At 40.3% G+C, this 20,846-nt stretch overlaps 1 protein-coding gene across 1 annotated transcript in view; it reads right to left on the minus strand.

The window, feature by feature from the left end:
* drosha (drosha, ribonuclease type III) overlaps positions 1-20,846 on the minus strand; it is a 211,336-nt gene that overhangs the window by 26,763 nt on the left and 163,727 nt on the right. Inside the window, exons 27-30 of the mRNA XM_015382192.1 lie at positions 16,471-16,612; positions 6,831-6,913; positions 5,288-5,391; positions 229-321 (exon numbers count right to left, since the gene is read on the minus strand). Coding sequence (XP_015237678.1) covers positions 229-321; positions 5,288-5,391; positions 6,831-6,913; positions 16,471-16,612 — 422 coding nt within the window. The remainder of the gene's footprint in view (positions 1-228; positions 322-5,287; positions 5,392-6,830; positions 6,914-16,470; positions 16,613-20,846) is intronic.

Genomic DNA, 20,846 nt, shown 5'->3' on the forward strand with positions numbered 1-20,846 from the left:
GGAAGGAAGGAAGGAAGGAAGGAAGGAAGGAAGGAAGGAAGGAAGGAAGGAAGGAAGGAAATATGATCACAACAGACTGAGAGACAGAAGGAAGGAAGGAAGGAAGGAAGGAAGGAAATATGATCACAATGGATGGAAGGAAAGGAAACTAAAAGGATTAAAGATAAAAAAACTGGGAAACAGCTTAATAAAGTCAAACCTGTCCTTCTGAATCACCGTCTCACTCACCTTGGGCCTTTGCCGCAGCCGATCCGCTCCCCTTTGAAATAGACGGCGACCGTGTACGTCCGGGCGTGTGACGGCCCCACAGTCTGCAAGGTCCTGCAAATTCAAGGAGAAATGAAAAGTTATAGTAAAACCCTAGAGGGAAAAAAAAATCCCCACTCAGGCTCCCTCAGAGAAACACAGAGAGAAAAGAGGTTAACACAAGTCCTGAAATGGAAGAAAACATCATTTATCTGCAGCAAAGAGGGGTTGAGAGGCGAAGGGTAGGGCTTTGATGGAGGAGCAACCGAGGGACGCGTAAAACAACTTTTAAAGCCTCTACAATTCCCACAATCTTCTTCTGATACCAAAGCTCTGCTTGGTAGGAGCAAAATTAATAAACAAATGACAAGATGAAACAAAAGAATGACAACCGGCTTTGAGCTGCTTATGAGAAACAGAGAAAAGAAGAAGAGAAGGATCAAGAAATCCTAAAGGGAAGAGAGCGAAGCGTCTCATCTCACTACAGTAATTAACAGATGTACCTCATTTAAAAGAAAAAAAAAACAGCAAGCTGTCAACTTTGTTTAATTCCTGCAGGGACGTATGTACAAGACGGTTGTTTGAAAACTCCAACATTAGCATAAACATCCCGGCTCCAAGCTGCAAGTCAGCTAAATTATTCACTGACAATTTACTTATTTCGGCGGCGGGATCCATTTTTAATGGCATGCGGTCACTTATGACACTAGTATCAATAATGCAGCCCTTCGTTCTGGCTTACAAATGAGGGAGCTCAGAGCGATGGGGCTCGAACCTGAGCGTCGCTCACAATCATCCCGCTGCAGACGGGACCAGCAGCGGCAGCACTCAGCCTAAAAGCTCCCACTTAGAGGAACGCTCTCGGAACAATAGGAGGGGAGAGCGTCTTGGTGTCTGCTCCCTGGTGTGATGTAGAGAGAAGTGACGGTGCTGGGGTGGAGGTGTGGATCCATCATAGGCTGGACCAATCCACCGGGGAACCTTTAGCAGCGGGCTGGAGGCTCTAACTCTTCTCCTGCCTCCTTTGCTCGTTAATTTGGCCTCTGACTCACTCTGGTCTTCCCACCTTTGAGGCTTGTAAACAAATTCAGGTGGAGGTCAGAGACCGTCCCATAGGTCCGACGCCGACACCTGCAGCTGTACGACAGGGTCCCACACATTCCTCATGTCCAGAGTATCTCTGTGGAGCCCAGCTGGCAACGTTCCCAGTCTAGCTTTAAAGCAGGAGTTTCTACAGAGGTTAAACATCTGCATAAACGGACAAAAGGAAGGAGGGAAGGAAAACTGGATGGCCATAAAATAAGAACATAAGAAAGAGAAGAATGGAAGGAAGAAATAAAGCAAAGTAGAAAAGAAAGCAAAAGAAAAAGGAAGGAAATAGAATTGGAACAAAGAAAATGAAGAGGAAAATAAAGCAAAAAGGGAATAAAAAGAGGAAATAGAGGCGAAACTAACCAAAACCTAAGGAATGAAATGTAAAAACATATCAGATTTGACACTAAAGCATCAAAATATAAACAATTTGTACAACTATCAGTCTTTTTTTAGGAAAATGTGATCATAAAGATCCATCAGAGCTGTGTGATTCCTGCTCGCCGAGGTCAAGTCATCCCATCAGGAGGTCACAATTATTGGGTCACCAGTAGAAACTACCTGCTCCAGTGAAAGGCCGTGTCCCTACCCCTCTGCACACACGGCGTATGCTGCTGTTTAAATTCAGGTCACCGCGGCGCTCCATTTGTTTCTACTTCACGTTCCCGCGGGCAGCGGAGTCGGAGGGAAGTGTCGACTGCGGTGCAAAAGACACTCGGTGGCAGAAATCAGCAGAAGCAGGAGGATAAAATAAACAGAGGAGAGCTGAAAGGACAGTGGGATAAACACGAAGAGAAGGGACAGAAGGAGCTGATTAAAAGGTGGACGGTGGACATCGATGTGAACTTCTGTCTCCAGCCGCCCCGGTGCCTCAGGCTGATCGGCTGCTTTCACTCAAAGGGAAGGCCGTTCAAACATTTCTATGGCAACAAACGCAGCGTTATGGCAGCTGCCCCATTTATCAACAGAGACTCGCTGCTTCACTTCTGCTTGATGGAGAGGTTTCAGCGGGTGTGTTTATTTATCCCAACAGGGACAGGAACAGGAGCTCATAGTGGTCTGGGTAAAGGGAAAACAGGTTCACTTTTCTAAACATGTAGAGGGATGCGTTCAAGAACCTCTGAACAAAATATCTCACAGAGGGTAAAAATATCAGGATGAAAAGCTTTAAAGGTGACACAAAAACAAAACCTTCTTATTTTTTAAAGTTCAAACAATTGAAATAATCCAGATTTATTTAAATAATCATTAATTAATCTAATAAAAAATAGACTTTAACCCACATAAAGTTTTTACAGATGAAAAATCTGTATCTACCTATAAATGTTGGCAAAGCTTTAGCTTCACTGGTTCAGATTCTTTAAAAAAACTCTCATATCCACCACTTTCTGCTATCTGATTATGAATCAGTGCAGAAAAACACGGTGGACAAGCGACAGCTGAAGGTTTGCAGATGTAAACACTATATACAGACATGATTTGTTCCATCAACAGATTGTAAAGAGCTCTTGCAGAGGAATGACTGTGACTCGTGGGTGACACATAGAGAGGCTGTGAAGTTGTGGGAAACAGCTGTTTTCTACTTCCAATGCGTCGTGTCGTGTTAGACGCTTGTGTCCTACACAACCCCCTAGAGTCGGCCTGAGTACTGGGTAGAGAGCGGAATATCTTGCAGAGTGTAATCGCTGTTCAGTGCGTCTCATTTCCGCACAGAACCACCTTTTTCAATCATAAATCAGCATCGACTCCATGACTCATCCATCCGCTGGTTCAAAGTGGTTACAGACTCTTTCATTTGCAACAGTGGAGTTTTACTAGCTGCTTTCAGAGGGGATCCAAGTTCCATGTTTAGCACCCCCTAGTGGCTAAAGGTTACAGAGGGTTAAGGTCTGGGTACAACTTCTTAATCTCCAATCCTATTTTTTTTCAACGTCACACTGACTGCATATAGAGATGCTCCGACTAGGCGGGGTGGGCAGATCTGTGCAGATTTTTTTTCCCACTTCTGTCTCTATGCTATACACTAATTAATACAATTTCCCACATTTGAATGATTGTTAAAGTTATTTAAAAAATAAAACAAAAACACACCGGCACAGCTATATAGCAAAGCCCCACTAAAGGAGTTTATGCAGCATCTAAAACCAGAACAGATAGAGAATGTTCCTATATTCATAACATAGTCATAGTCATTCCGAAAAAAAGTCAAAAACAATTCCTGGATGGGAGATGAAACGTCTTCAAACTTGTAAACAAAGTCCAGCGGATTGTTTTTGACTTTTTTTTTTAAACATAATGAGATCTATGACTAAAGAAAAGAAAAAAACAGCAATAAACACAGCGGGCTGGTTTATATGCTGAGGCAGAGAGGTGATTCTCAGAGAGATCTGTGACTTAATCCAAGTTTTTCTTTCTTTTTTTCCATAAAGAGGTGAGAGAGATACGCCGTGCTTACCTGCTCTGTCTGACCCTCGTTTTTTTTTGTTTTTTTGCAAGGCTCAAAGAGGATCAGTATCAGTTTACTGTCCTCTTATCATGGGTATTCTATTTTTAATGTTTCATTCATTTTTTTAGCAGGAGTCTATCCCACTTACTAGGCTAAATATGCCCCATGCGACTCCAAACTTTTATTTTGTATTGTCCGCCAAAGCGGACGTGTTTTATTTTGTAACCGTGTCTCTCTTCCTGTCAGAAGCATGAAATGGTCACTGAATTGCTGCAAAGTCCGACTAAAATAGACCTTGGGTCTATCTTAAATGTAACTAACCAACCCCCCTCGATCATCGCCATTGACTTACAATGAGCGTTAAACGCCACAACCTTGTCCAACACCATTTTCTGTCTGATAAGATGCAAGTTCGGATTCGTTGTGTTCTGTCCTTTACACAATATCGATGCATTTGTTGCAATGGTAATAAAAATAGTAATAAAAAAAAACACTTGCTACTACTTTTAATTAACTATAGGACAGTGCTGCTAAAACAAACTCAATTTGAAACAAAAAAGGCTTCTTTAAGGCATCATTTACTCATTAAAGTAAACGACTTAAAATTTTAACATTTAATACCCATTAAAGCTCTGAATCTATATTTTAAGTTTCCCGAAAAATTTTGAATTATGAACTTAGATCCACAGAGACCCTTTGGATGTGTTCAGGTATAAAACAACGCTGTGCCAGATGCTTTTCGTAGGAATACATAAAACATAACATCTCTGATCAACAGCTAGCTTTGATGAGCATTCACAAAAAATATAGGAAATATATAGAACAATGTTTAAATAGCTAATTTACACCTAATGAGCATTTATAAGATAAAGAAATAACAAGACAGAAGTTATAAAAAGTGACTTTAAATGCATTAATAGATAGATTTGATTATTATTTATCGCAAATGTAAGAAACATTTAAAAAGTTAATTTTACTTTCTGATTAAAATTTGCCCCCAAAAACAGACTGGGCGTTTTAAAAGCTACCTTAAATCAGTACTTATCAGAAACATCAATAAAATGTATAAATAAATAATAAAATAGCAAGCCTTATTAAGCAATTATCACTAGTAACACTTTTAGGTAAGAGATTAGGTGTTTTAATAGGTGCTCTAATTAGCATTTAACATATTTTAACTTTGGATGTAATTTAAAAAATATGGGTTAGATTTGAAAAGCAGGTGATAAAGCAGCTTTTCATAATTTAAATGATCTTTGTGTTTATTTAAACCAGCTAAAATAAAAACGGTAGCATCAATTGGTGAGATGTTTTAAAAGCAAAAACTGAGTGTTTTAAAGAAAAATACAAGAAATATATTATAGGGAGACATTTTGAAAGACGTTTTTAAATCTTTTTTTTTTTTTGTGGAGAGTGCTTTGACTTTAAGTGGCTCAAAATAACCTCACAGCTTGCCTCAAACAGCTGGTCGGAGCGCGAGCCCTGACTTCTCAGAGGTCTTACTTGTACAGCGGGATATCGGGCTCCTTGCCCTCTGTTCTCAGGGTCAAACAGCACTGCTGCAGCTGAGATTTGGGGTCGTTCCAGTCCTGGTTCAAAATAAACTCCTGCAACACACAAACAGAGAAACGCACACATTTCATTTCGATTCCGTTTTTCTTTTTTATCTTTAAAGCCATTTCTTTGAAAGAATCAGGGTGCTGCAGTTAGGACCCCTCTCCTCTGGCTGCTGTTGCTTTTATTTCATTCCTGCCTTCCCTGTGCTTTTTATAAAGCTCCCCTTTTTGGACTCACTTATTTGCTCACTCTCAGACTGGCTTTCCATCTGTGTCTTCACAGTGAGTACAAATCACAGGCTACTTAAGACAAAAGCCAATCCCCGGCCAGAAATAAAGAGTGTCTGGGAGTCTCCCAGGTGTGCAGCCCTGATACATTTCTCCTATCCAAGGGGGACTTCTAAAAGCCCTTCCATTAACAGGGAAGCAGCCTTGTCATAAAAAGGCAGACTTTGAATCCAGAACTGTCTGCTCCTATTAATTTTCTACAAAGAGTGCCTCTGCTGCCTGTGCTTCTCTGCTTTCTCTCTGCTGCCTCCCAAACTCTCCATCTCTACAATTCTTGCTTCACCCAATCGCTTTCTTCTGCCTTAAACCCGAGGAATTTCGACGAGTCGAAAAGAGCCGGGATAAAGCCCACCTCTGCAGCAGAACAGGCCATTTCTGTTGCAAAGATGCACTTGTGCAGGCCCCTCGATATGCATCATCACACGGCGCAGCACAAAGGAGCAGAAACATAAGGGAAGTGCTCGTTCATGTCCTCGGTTTTGGCTCTCTATTTCCATCTAAATTGGATGAAGCAGCACAGTGTGCGATGCTGTCTTTCCAGAAGGCTGTGTAAGGAGACGTGCTGGCTGTTTCACAACTTTCCTCTTGGAAGTGGAAATGAGGTGCTCTCTTGCAGCGACCATGACGCAAAGCTCAGCTCCTCCAGAGCCGAGGATTCTCCCTGGAGAGGCTCACCAAGACAGCAATTAGCATGGCGTATCCGACCACTGCAGCAGCTTCACAAGGAGAGGTCCACCCTGTGTGGGGAACTCGTACACCGCCGCGCGTGTTTGTGTGTCTCGTGGTTTGCGAGCGAGTGCGTTAGTGAGGGGATGTTTTCTCTCTAAATTTGGACTTGGAGCACTTGAGGAGAAAACGAGTTGCTCACATTTAGCTGCAGGAGTTCTGAAACACACTCAACTTCCCCTGCCGCACTTCTTGGATCAATATCCAAACCCCGATGAGGAGCAACAACACCGCTACGCATGCATCTCTGCAACGGTTGCGATTTCCATTAAAGATGACTAAAATAGCAGCCTGAGCCGCCATTATGAGAGGCATTCAAGAGCCAAGCACCACTTCAGGGCCCCTGCATCGATTAGGCCCCGGCCATTAGCTCCCTCCTCCTCATCATCTCCTCAGTTCTTTTCTCTCCTTAGGTGCCCTGCTCGGCAGCTCATTGATCAGGAGCAAGCAGTGAATAGCCATCGATAGGTGCTCACCTTCAGCCGAGGGAAAAAGCAGACGTTCATGAAGGTGTGAACGTACTCCAGGTCTTTGTCGATGTAGAGAGCTGCGATGAAAGCTGCAACAACAAAGAGAGCACTTATAAGAAAGGAAAAAAAAGCAATACAAGGGAGAAAAAAGAAGGTGGTGAATGATTGAGAGCTAGTTCTCAACTGTCCTCTATTTCTGTGTTTGAGGTGAATAAAAGCCTGACAAAAACCAGCAGGCCTTGAGCAGCACAACCTGGAGTTTAATGTAAACGGTCTGAATAGAGAAGCAGGCGTTCGCCTCAAACAAGAAATTGATCCAATGAGGATCAGAGAAACGTAAACAGTGCCTCCACTAACATTAACACTCCTTAAGCTTGTTCTCATATCCTTCACGTTAAACATTAATCACCTTTTTTTAGTTTTTTTTCTACCAAACAGCTTAAAAACGTGGTGGGATTAAAATTAGATTAAAACTAAGGTGTTTCAGACCCTGGTTCTAAACCTGCAGGTATCAGCTCTCCCTGACCTGTAGGTCCCGCCTTAAACATCTGTATTGCCTTTTGTGTCAAATATTTTGTAGGAAGAAAATCTTTTCTTGATGAAACTCATTTTTTAGATGCATCTAAATTGAGGCTTTATGAAAATCTAAGATGAAATACTGATAGAAACAGTCAGGAGAGACTTCCTGGTTCGGTTCTGTTGGACCTTCCTGCTCTGCTGTTCATACTGATGATGCTCCCTAAGTGGCTGGGGAGAGGGCCTCCCTACTGAGGCTGCTACCCCAACGACCCGACACCGGATAATCAGAAAAAGACTGATAGATGGATGAGGAACACTTTCTCGCCCAATAAAAAAATAATTGACAGAATAATCAATTCGTATAATAATAATCGTTAGCTGCAGCCTGAATGCAAATTATATCAAAGTTATTGCTATTTAATTATCAGTGGGTATCCTCTTCATGTATTGCACGTCTGTAGACTAAAACTAAAACTGTTCTTCTCTCCAAAACAGATTTTTTGAGGTCAGCAGCTGGTTCTTCCTTTTTTCCACACACAGATGACTGATTGATTGGAGCCCTGCAGGATCCTCAAAGAATGGGAGGATTTTTTTAATGTTGAATTTGGATCTTAAACCTCTCATGCCTTAACAAAGCGTGGATTTATCCTGAAATTGTATTTAACTGTTTACTGCTTATACAAAGGGAAGGGAAGGAGTGCAGGTGGAATACAAATGCATGACATTTTCAAAATATTAATATATTAACCCTGCATCTTGCAAAAAAGTAAAAAAACAACAAAAAAAAAAACAACAATCCACTGGACTTTGGAGTTTGAAAACCTTCGAAGACATGTACACCTTATGGAGAAAGGAAATTTTGAGGACCAGAATGTTCACATTTTGGACAAAGAAGATAGGTAGTTTGAAAGGGGCGTGAAGGAAGCCATCTATGCTAGGAAAGAAAAAAACAATCTCAAACAGAGATTCAGGTTTCAAAAACCGACAGTGCAGCTATAGAGTTAATTCCTTGCTGCTTTCATCGCAGCTTACAGGGGAACAGAAAACCTCGCCTGTTCAGCCAGGCCAACAATTCCCCCTAACAACCCCCTTTCAGAGACATAGACAGGTATGGGGTATTAAAGGCTAACAATGAATCCAAAGAACCCCATTTCAAAGTCCAGTTCGATTTGCATGTTTTCTAAGCCAAAACAAGGATTTGTTGGGCTACTCTATAAAGCGTCAAACTCAACCTATTTCTGACATTTTGAATTGAAAAATCTACCTGGATGGAAAGTGAAATGTCTCTAAAACTTGGAAACAAAGTCCAGTGGATTGGTTTTAACCCTTTTTTTTGAAGGAGTATGACCTGGATGACCGAGGATCTTCACCAGCACCCGCATCCTGTTATTTTTATTTCACAATAATCAGTTATTCTGCGTTAATCTAACAGTATCCAAATAAACACTGAATTTTCTGGTTGTGGCATGATTGAAGAAAGGTTAAGGTGTATTAAATCTGCTTAGAAGGAAACTGCAGCGGTTTAACTGAGCTGAAGATTTCCAACATAAGCAGAGGTCATACGGTGTCAACTTCATCTCTCTGCGGTGCCTTTTGTTTTCTCATTTGCTGCCACAGCATTCACTCATCTCAGTGGCAAAGACAGCAGGACACGAGGAAGGAATAATAGGTAATATATCAGAGGGGCCGGTGAGGGGCCTCCTGCAGCCTCAGGGCACGACTGTTCATATAGAGAAGGGCCGCACTCATTTCCAACGCTGCCCCTCCACTTCTTCCCGTGTCATCAACTGTGCTCCAGCCTACAGAAAAATAAAAATCCCAGCCATGATTTGAAAGGCAAATGATATGAATCAACCTGGAGCGTATTAGTCTGCTTTTTTTCCTCGGTTTGGTTTTTTCCTTCTTATTTTACCGTTCTGGAACTGTTTACTCCCAACTTCCCATATGCCTCGTTCCCAGTTTGCTCTCTTCCTGTTGGCCTAATGTGGACACATTGGGCTCAGTCCCAATAAGAGACATATTTACTGGTGTAATCTGGACAGAAACACTGTCTTTTTCACTCTGGGCTTTAACTCAACATAGTTTTGCCAACAATCAGAGTTTTTTAAATATATTCTTTGTTGGATATTGGTAGAAATAATTCCTCAATTACTGGCAGTCAGTAAAGATGCTTTGTTGAAGGAGTATAATCTCACACTGAAGAGTTTAGTAAGATTCATCTGTATTCTTTGGGAATATTTATACAAATGTGAAAAAAATCTGCATTTGATTATTCTATAATGTTTCATAAGGTTAGACAAACAGGGGTCGTTCATGATTCCTATATGAACAAATCAGTCTTTCACTCTCTTTTACTGAGCCCACTGAGATCCAATGAAATTAGTTTTATTTTTATCATTTAAACTGGTTTTCAATCTTTTTCTCAGTGAAATCGAATTGAAGGTAGTTTCTACTTTTTTAACAGGCAGTAAAAATAACCAAAACATAGCAAAAACTGTCCTGGTATCTCATCCAGACCCAGAGACCTATCCATTTCCTACTTTTAAAATAACGGCCACAAAAACAAAGAAAGAAAGAGTTGAAAAAGGCCCCTATCACAGATTTGCCGCCGTACCTAATAGTAAAGATGATTTACACTAGCCTTTTGAAACTGTTCTCAGCAGGGTCTGAGCACAGTAACCTAGAAAAATGTTGAGTGTAAATGGCACGCAACCGAACTGGACTGTGCCAGACACAACCCAACCGCGCTAAATCCAGTACTAGTTCAATAGAAGGGCCCGGCATGGTTCAGTTGTGGATCGGTTCTCTGATAAAAGGAGCGCATGAGTAGACCACATCAGCTCCTTACAGTCAGCGGACTCATTTTGTTTTCCAGAGTTTTTCGGCTTTGTAATTCACAGATTTATTCACTTGTTCTCAACACAAACTTTTTCTCAGCTTATTAACAATAAATGACATCAAAAGAGCGTGGTGCAACCAAAGATGATGGCGAGACCGAGGCTCTCATTGAAATTTGGGCAGAAGACGCAGTCCAGGCACACAAGTTCCTGAATGTTATGGGCGCTGCTATTTTGTTTGCCTAATTCCCACCTTAAGAGTTGTATTATCGTGGACCGCCGATAGGAGGAGGAACCATGTGATCTGTGAATGGACGTCAGAACCAAACTCGACATGGTTAACTGATCCAAGCTCTGTCCGAACTCGGCAGAACCTTGGTAGCTTTTATCAAAAGTTTTCATTTGTTGTGGTAGATCTTGTTGACATAAACGTAACACTATTTACTGCAGCAGTCCAGCTCTAAAGGCTGGTTTATACTTAGAAACCAGGCCGTCTGCGTGTGTCGAAGTTAACGCAGCTATACCCCCGTGCCTTCTGCAGACACTCTGCTCCACCTCTGCAAAATTGAAGGTTACTGCAGACAGTGCTGCAGACAGGAGGCCTCTGATTGGTCAAATCTACATCCGCTCTGCTCATGCGGACTTCCTGTTTGATGCCTTACTGGCTTGTTTTGTTTGTATGACCACCATTGTGGAAAACGAATCATGAAGATGGACCAGCTAGAAGAGCGAGGTACTTGAGATCGCTGGGAACCTTTTTCTACCTGGATCCCTGCTCTGTTTCGCCCTCATATCCCTCCATTGTCGCACAAACTTACCCCCACTTCCTCACCGCCTCGGCGTATCTAGACCCACAGCTAGTTCGTTATTGTCCCTCTGTGTTGTGCCGTGGAATAACATAGCGCAGACCACGCTTCAATATTGGGCATAAATGAAAAATATCTGCAACAAGCTCACTATGAGACACTGCTACGGGAGTATAACCAGCCCTTAAGAGTGGGGTGCCAAGAGGAACTTAAGTTCTCATCCAGTTCACCATCTTGTGAGATATATATATATATATATATATATATATATATATATATATATATATATATATATATACGTATATATATATATAGATAGATATACATGGTTTTGCTTAAATTTGTTCAGCCATTCACAGATCAACCTGATGGCCATTTTCCTTTATGGTATTGTGGTATAGCAGAGTTCAGGCCATAATCACTGAACCAAACCATACAGAAATACTGGTATGATGAGGCTTCTCCTTTAAATGGTCAGCGACTTTTCTCAGGTCTCTTGGGACGCACATCTTCCAAAAATGTTCTTTTTACTTATTGGTTAACCAAGGGATCGTCAAGATGTTTACTTGTTGGTGTTTTGTTTTTTTGGCAGATGTGTGTATTTGACCTCCTCTGGTTGAGGAGAGGTTCTGGGCTTTGAACAATTCCACAGCGGCCATCTTTGTCAAACTTCTGCATCTTATTGTTGAATCATGACCTCTGACCTTAACTGAAGTAGGTGAACTCTGCAGAGATTTAGATAATGTCCAAGGTGTATGGAGTAGATCCTGGATGAGTTGGTAACTTGCCCCTGGGATATTTTTGGTAGCCACTGGAAGATTCACCACTGTTTCAAGTGTTCTCCGTTACTGGGTAATATCCCTCATAGAAATGGGTCTGTGAGCTTTTCCAGGCAGATGGGTGGCAATGACTTTGGTTCTCATCTGATGCTGGATTATTTTAAACGAGAACACAATGAGCTGCTTTTTTAAAATCTCTTTCAGCCTACTTCATGTCTTCAAAATGGCCAATTTAAAGAATCTATCTATTTTGAAGCTCTAAGAATATTTAGGTAAAAAATATTATTAGATTGAGATAAACACAAAGTTATTGCGGTTAAAATTCAATATGGAGGGGATAGACAACTACAGTTATACCATTAAATAAATAAAACCAATCTATTATAGACCTACTGAGTGTTATGTGTTTTGGGGTGTTTGCATGAGCACTAAACCTGTTCTCTAGCAATCGATGTTCATCACAGAGTAGGTCAACAGCTTCCAATCCATTATCTTTTTGTTATTCTAGTGATTTTTGGATCTTACATTAAGACCCTGAATTTAGCATCAACTTCCAAACAAACAGAAGAAGTGACTGATTAATATCACCTGTCTGTGAGGCAGTTGGCGGCTCAGTTTACATTCAGCAGCGCGGCGCTGACCTCAGCACTCCCATCAAAAATAATACAGCCGCCTAATGATCCCAGAAAGTTGTGATTATCAGAAGCTGCGGTCCAGCGCGGCCTGCAGGACCAGCTGTAATGTCCCTTAATGTTGTTGCTTGTATGCTTTTACCCCTGGGAGGTATCTGAACTCACTGGACCGGACTCGGGTTTTGAGTTTGTTGTAAAAAAAAAATGTGACGAGGGGGAGGATCTGAAGTAGTATATGAACCAGGATTCAATCAGCTTCATTTGGCAAATGTACTGTTTAAAATCTACAGCTCATTGGTAAAAGCAATCACTCAATCTTATTTGCAGAACTGCAGAAAAATATTTACCTCTTTAAAGCAACAATGTATAACTTATGACCAAAGTATTTGTTAATTTGAGATATTTTAAATGATTTTTCAGATCAATATAGAGCACTTAGGGTGTATCAATTCTTCATGTGGGCTGCCCTTTAAAAAAAACTAATCTATGTAACTTTAGAGGGTGGGATCCATCCCTGAGACGCTTTATGGCAGTCTGAGCTCCCCTTATTCCCTTAGCTCCCACTGCCCGGCCACAGGACTTTTTGACGTCACATTTTATTTCGCATCTAACAGCAATCCACTTTAGAATCAGGTGATCCTAAAGATAAAGACCATCTACGTAATTGTAACTATACTCCACTGTCATCCAATTACTACTCAATTTTCTCTTCTTTCTTTGGTTTCGTCTTTTGCAATTCCAAACATGCTCTATCCTGCCATAAATGGGCTCATTGTATCACTAAATTGTATTATCCAGTTCTATTTTCCATTGAATAAAATCACGTTGTAATAATCAACCAAAGCTTGTATTTTCTAATGAAGAAATAAAAATAAAGCTGATATAAGCCCTTTTTAACTGTTTCTACAGACGTATGTCGGCCATTGCAGATTATCTACGTTACGTGGGCTTATTCACCAATCTGTTTACTACCAAAATCAAACATAAGTTCCTTTTTCAGCATCCAGAATACGTCCGAAACATCCTGCACATAGGAAATGCCCCCCCCAGGTGCACAGCTGGGCTCCACAACTCAGTGACCGATCAAACTTTGATGAACATATTTTGTTAGCCAATAACATAAGCTTTTTGATGCAGTATTGGAAGTGGGCGGTTTATAGGTAAAGATCATGGTTATTTATGTGCCTAAGGAGTGAGAGGAGAGTAGAAATAATTGCATACACAGAAAATGAAATGTATAAAAGAAATTGCTTGAATAAAAATGTGTGTAACGTTAATTATACAGACATAGAGACTTCCCAATCTCTCAAACCCAAGGAGGTCTGCTGCCAGAATTCAAAACACGGAGGGAGACTGAATGATTTTTGCATTGGTGCAGTCTCTCCACAAGCCTTCAGGACGCTAAATTTGGAAGTGACAGGTGTAGCGACTCCTAGTGTTTAAAAGTGACAGTTTTGCTTTAATGTGGTTTTTTGGTTTTGCTTTTGTCACACTTTTTAAGGTCAAAATACTTTAGGTGTCAGACACATATAAACCGAATGAATACAAAACTTTTTTTTTTTTTAAATAAATATGATACATCAACAGAAATGATCAACATGCCTTTGTTTTTTACAGCCTGGGTTAGGACCCCTCTGTTAACATGAAGTAGGCCCTGATGTGAAAACAATTTAAGACACGCGTGAAAAACTATTTCACTACTATCTGTTAGTCTAGAACATTTTTAGACCATTCTAAGGGGCTGGTTATAATCCTGCAGAAGTGTGTCGCAGTGAGCTTGAAGCAGACATTTTTGATTAATGCTCAGTGTTCAAGCGTGGTCTTCCACGCCACAATGCAAAAGGGGAAAATAACGAACTAGCTGTGGGTCCAGATACGGCAGAGGCAGTGAGGAAGTGAGGGCAAGTTTGTCCCACAACGGAGGGACATGAGGGCAAAAACGAGCAGGGATACAGGTGGGAAAAGGGTCCCAGCGTTCTCGCGCACCTCGCTCTTCTAGCTGGTCCAACTTCATGAGTCGTTTGCCACAATGGTGGTCATACAAACAGGAGACGCCTAGTGTAGAGCGGATGTAAACTTGACCAGTAAGAGTACTCCTGTCTGCGGCCACCTACAATTTCAGAGAGGTGCAGCAGAGTGTCTGCGGAGGGGAGTGGATGTCTCTGCGTTCACCGCGACACCTATTCAGACGACCTGGTTTCGAAGAATAAATCAGCCTTAAGGCTTTGGAACTGCAGGAAATATCCATAGATGCAATCGCCACGAACATTTCCAGCCAAAATTACTCCAACAGCACAAGGACAACTAATCCAGGGAGACCGAATGAGCTTTCCTTGGTGTAGGTCTGAGTTTATCTATATCCAAACATCTTTTTGACATGAGACAGACAATCAAACACAGTGGCAGTGGAGTGCTGGTCTGACGAATCATGATCAGGAACAATGGTCCGCAATCAGTTCATGGCCTTATAGTAAACCTCACTTCCGTTTGCGGATCAAAAAAGACAACATTATAGTCTTGCTGTGACCTAGTCAAGAGTCAAGATGCTTTAACATGACCTGAAATATACCGTTCCCACCTAAAATCCTTCCAATGTGGCTGAACAACAACAATCCTGTAAGGATGAGTCGATGTAATTAATACTCAGCCAATTAAAGAGCTTCACAGTAGTAGGGTGGAGCCAGCATGTTCATGTTTTAAAAGTTGATTACTGTTTCAAAATGTCAATGTCCAGTTTGTTAATGTTGCATATTTAAATACAGAACACAGAGATAATAAAGTGACACATTAACAACAGCAATAACAGAACCATAAGAAAACATTAAAGACCTGCTGGGACTCAAACTGAACCTGAATCAAATGGGAAAAATGACTCGATTAGTTTAAATAAATGGTTTCTAAACCATTTAAGACTTTAAATGTAAGAAAGTGAAATCTTTAAATCAGTTTCTAAATAGGTAGGCAGCCAGTATAAAATAACTACAACTGGGAGGATATAAATGTGCCTTCTGGTACCTTTTAACTAATATACTGCAGTATTTTGGAGGAGCCTGTATAAAGACATACTGTAGCAGCAGTCTATGGAGGAGATGAAGACATGAATAAGTTTTACAAGATTTGTAGCTGCAGCTTCTCCTTTAGGAATATAAAACAAAGGATAAAAACTGATTTTAAGAATAATTTTTCTTGCTTATCTAAGCTGAAAGAATCACACAAAAAATAATCCAAGGTTTCAGTTAGAGGAGGAACAGGAAGAAAGAGCTCTAAGGGACTCTGCTCCAAATCCAGGTCAATCACTGTGAGGGTGTTCAACTTTATGACTTCTCTTACTTAACAGAATTTGGAATTTGTTTCGTCTGTATTAAGGTTATTTCTGCTCAGGGGTCTGCAACCTGTGGCCCCGGGGCCACTAGTGGCTCTTTGGATCTTCCTGTCTGACTCTTCATAGCTTTAGCTGCGAGAAATAAAGTTTACAGCTACAGATATGATAACTACAGCAGATTTTAGCACTTTTACATTTTTTCTCATGAAATAATTTTAATATATTTCCACAACAAAATGAGACTAAAAGCACCAGTCATGTTTCCACATTTTAACACTAGCATCCAATATAGAGAATGTATTCATCCTCTTCCTGTAAGTGGATTTTATTTACTTGACTGAAGGCCAAAGTGGCTCTCTAAACTATAAAGGTTGCAGAATCCTGGTCTAGTTCTTGCCTTTATATATAGTTTATTCAGGAACATTGTTTATGACTAATGGACAATAAGTATAGGTCTCCTCGTTGTGAAAGAGGCCATAAAATACGCTCATACTGAAGAGAGGGGTTCTCAAACTGAAGGTCATGAGTCCAAAACTGTGGGTTTTTTCTTTTATGTGATTCCACTAAATTTAAAATGTATTTAAGGGTGCAGAAAAACCACTTTAAGACTTAATAACAGTTTGATACAGAAGTTTAAACTTATAAGTCCTTATGCGTTTCAGCCAAACACATGAAGAACGAAATGTACCTTTAAAGCACATACAGAAATGTAATATAACACTGCAGTGATGAGTAATATAAAGAAACGTACACTCCAACAGGTCGGCCAGAGTCTTTGTGCGCAGCGCTACGGGTCGCTTGGTTTTGTCGTTGGTGATGGCATACTCCTGCATGCCCAGCTCTTCCGCCACCTTAGCCTGGGTTCGGTTGTTCACCAACGAGCTACGGAGAAGCTGCAGGGAAAACAGACAAACAGTTTCTCTTGTTGCATCTGAGCTGCAAGCTGAACATCACTCACTGCAAAATAAAAAAATAAAAAAAAAGGCAATAAAAAGCCAAACATGAAAATGGAGTGGAACGTGGAATAATTCATGCAGAGAAAATGTTTCAGTCTCTTAAATATTACATCGTGACTTGGAGCGGAGCGGATGACAACATGTTCGACTTGTTAGGGTGCATTTAAGTCCCTAAAAGAAACACAAAAACATGGTAAATATAGCCAGCAGATGCAGAGGAGAGCAAATGGAAGGAAACAAAACTTGTCTCAGTCGGTCTTGCTGTGATATGCCCTCATTTTTATCTTACTTTTTATTTCTTTTTTTTAAGAAAAGCATGCAACGTCAACTGAAGAGGCAAAAAAGGACACCAACACTAGTTGAATGGGCACTTTTTTATCAGGGTTTGAATCCATTTCAGATGTACCCCACACTGACTCCTGGGTTTTGCTCTTAGCTTTCAGCCTCCATGAAAGCTTGCTGAAAGCTTTTATATAACTTTGACTTTAAATCAAATAAAAAATATCAGAATATTCAGGGATTAGTGGATATGTCAGTGTCTGTTATAAACAGAAAATCTCGAGGAACTCAAACCTGACTGGAGTTCAAGGTTATTACTTATTAATTTTCTCATACTTTACACATTATCCAGCTTGCCTGTAAATAGCGATTGAACTGGACGGCTACAGAAATTTAAAGAAAAGATGGCTACTCATCAGGAAGGTTAACTTTGGCTCAGCCACAAATATTTTTCAATCAACAGCTTTTCTTGTCGCGTATTTGACTCCGTTTATTATCTTTATCCTTATCTGTTCAGGAAAAGAAGATATCCCACAGCATGATGCTCCTACCTACATGCTTCACCATGTTGCATGGTTGATGCATGTTTTCTGCAACCGCACCTTCCATCTTGGCCAAAATTAAGTATTTTGCTCCCATCTAATATGACTAAAGGCCAATTTATGCTTCTGACACATAGCCCCTGCAGCCATCAAATCTGTGTGCAATCACACACCCCGCGCAGAGGCTCTGCAACCGTCGTCGTGCACCTAAAAAAAAATCCTGACTATGCGTCGGACGGTCACAAATCTGCGCAGACTTCAAGCGGAAGGGCGTAGACAAAAAACAGCTGTGATTGGTCCTTGGTATGCCTTTCCGGCTGTCTGTGTGGTCGTCATTCTCGATTCGGTGCCAGGGCGCGCCATTTTTAAAAACCGAGGAACAATGGACAACTGCGACGAAAGGTTAATCGAGGAGGTTTGGAAGTACAAGCACTTGTAAGATGCCTCAGACAAATTATATAAACAAATATATCCTCTTCGATGTCTAACGACTCTAGATCCATCTCTGTGACCGTGATATCTTGCAGATACGCCATTGTTTTGAAAGATAAACGCTCCCCCAACCGCTTTGGCAGGAAACTGCTGTGCGTCCCTAGAAATTCCAGACCGACATTGCAGAAGCATACCAGTAAAACTGGTTCGTGACCAGACCCAAGCTACATTTGATGTGAGCGGTTGCAGAAGTCTAATCTGCCCTTAAGATGTTTGCTGCAACCCAGGAACATTTTACTGCCATTTACCTCTAAAGCTGTAGAATTCCTTAGAGTTACCTCTTGGTATCAGGTGTTTTTGCAGAATTCGGTACTTTTATAGGCACCGACTGAATTTAATCGGTACAACTGAATAGTGAGTGCAGTAAATGAAGCATACATGGCTTTTAAAAAGCACCTGAGTTGAGATTCAACTTTTCAAAATGTAATGTAGATTACCCTTGCCACAATATTTGTGATGTAAGTAAGCAACCTCAGCTTTGCAGCTAGATCTCCTGAATTCAGCCTACATCGATTCCTTACTGCAGCCAACAGCATGAATGATGCATCTGCATCATAATCTACGTCTGCTCTAAGTAGCTCTGGGCAAAAAATTTATTCAATTAATTAATTCAATTTTTTTATTGTGGGCCATAAAAAGACAAAAAAAAAAATCTATTTTTTGTATAACGCTGTAATTTTGGCTCCCAGAGCTTCCGTAGTTGGAGTATTACTCCCACGGTGCATTTCGGCAAACAACATCATGGCTACCGGTGAGAGTGGGAATATAGTCTTGAAAAAAGGAATAAAATGATCTATTGTTTGGAACCGTTTTGGGTTTGCTGCGACAGACGTAGAGCAAGAAACGAACCGTAGCCGAAACCTTTGTGCAAAGCACCGCCCTATGAGAGGAAAGGGGCACGGTGGAAAACAATTATCGAAGCAGCCGCTTCGTACAAGCTGCCAAGAGTAGTTTTTAAACCAAGAGACTCTGGGAGTCTGCTGTACTTTTATTCACCATCAATTCTTGGTCTGACACGTTAAAAGTCATGCTTACTACGGCTTCATCCGAACCATTCATTTTTCATGAGTAATACATCTGTACAGCCACAAAATACAGATTCTTCCAGTGTTATCTGGTCTACCGTCCATTAAAGATTTTTCTGTGTTTTAAGCTAAAGCAGATAATTTCAAGTCTTCAGTCCAATGTAGAGGTGGTTGGAAAAATTGTCCTCGGTTGATTTTAAGTTTCTAGGTCGACCCTGACAGGCGACCGGCTGGTTAGAAAGACAAAAATCAGATCCTAATTGCACTGGGGCATCCAGTTTTCACTGAACACCAAACATATGGATATGGAAGTTGAGTAAAGACGACTCCAAGATGGTTGTTTTTAGTTGGGTTTAAAGAACATAAAGTTGGAAGGAAAACAGTGATGTTGAAAGCAATCTAAAAGAAAACTGCTTTCCATGGTAGAGGTGGATCATTAAGAAGGGTAATAAGCTAGATGGAAAATAACAGGAAGGTGAAAGGAAGCACTGCTGGAGGTTTCTTCCTGTTAAAAGTGAGTTTTTTCTTTCCACTGTTGATGCTTTCTTGTTTAATGTGAGAGATTGCTGCAGTCAGCGTCACAGTGCAAATAAAGGTCTAATGAGCAAATGGTGCAAAGTTAATGACTAGTTACAATCAGCTTGGTTTCTTTAAATAGAAAACTTTTCATCAATCAATGTGAGATGTGTTTTAATTGTCTCTGTAAAATAACTTGAGATTACATATTGTGAGTTAGTGCTATACACATGAAGTGAATTAATGCAATTTTTGGAGGAAAAATTTACTTTGCCTTGTGTGTTTTTTTTTTTTTTTTTTAAATACAGAATCTACCCAAACATGACTATTTGTGTAGAGTCTATCTGCTCCTTTATATCTCTTTATTTAACCAGGTGAAACCACAAAACGATCCTCATCACATTTGCAAGGGGGACCTGGACAGAAAATCTGCAACTATAATCAAATGTATTCAAACAAAGCCATTTATAATCAAAAGACAGGAATCAGGAAATCAACCAAGCATTTAAATTGAAAGACACCACTGTATATTTGCTCCTCTAAATATGCCAACAGAGGAGAAAAAAAAAAAAACCCATTTAGCAATAGTCAAAAGCACATTACATATCTGGTAGATTTTAAATAAAAGAAAACCATAATTTAATAAGGAATTAATCATTATTCACAGCTCTATTCTGCACGTGTTTCATTTAAGCTATATTATCACGTCTAAAGTTTAAAAGAAGGTATTTCCACATTTAATGTGCTCTATAAAAGACCTTTTGTTTACACATATGCATGAAGAAACGCTCGTATTTAAGTGGCAAACTTAACTAAAGTAGAGCATAATGAGATACAGTAAAAAGGTAAATCATAAAGATATAATGTTGACATTTTCTCAGAAACTGAATGTTATTTATGACCTGAAAGTTATAAAAAAAAATAAAAAAAAGAACAATCAGCAGAGTTAATAATGCTTGGTGTTACTTTTGGATACAAATAACTAAAATAAATGAACTATTCCAATCTACTGCGGTGTATCTATCTATTTTGGTTAAGGCTACACCGTCATGATCTAATATCAGACCGCAATGAGCTCTAGTTCATTGGTCCAGTCAGTAAATATCAGGGTTATTCATACTTAAAATATCAGCTCAGTTTTACATCTAAACACAGGCAGAATGTTTGAGCAGAACCAACTGACTGCTTTTTTTTTTTAGGGCAACTTTAAAAAGTGACACCAAAAACAAAACTTTCCAGCCATAAAAACTGTCTGTAAACATCTTCTACAATGTTTAAGGCCCCGTCCACACGAAGTCAAAACGAACACGAAACGCT

Source organism: Cyprinodon variegatus, unplaced genomic scaffold (assembly GCF_000732505.1).
Source record: "Cyprinodon variegatus isolate N-32 unplaced genomic scaffold, C_variegatus-1.0 Scaffold252, whole genome shotgun sequence".
NCBI lineage: Eukaryota > Metazoa > Chordata > Actinopteri > Cyprinodontiformes > Cyprinodontidae > Cyprinodon > Cyprinodon variegatus.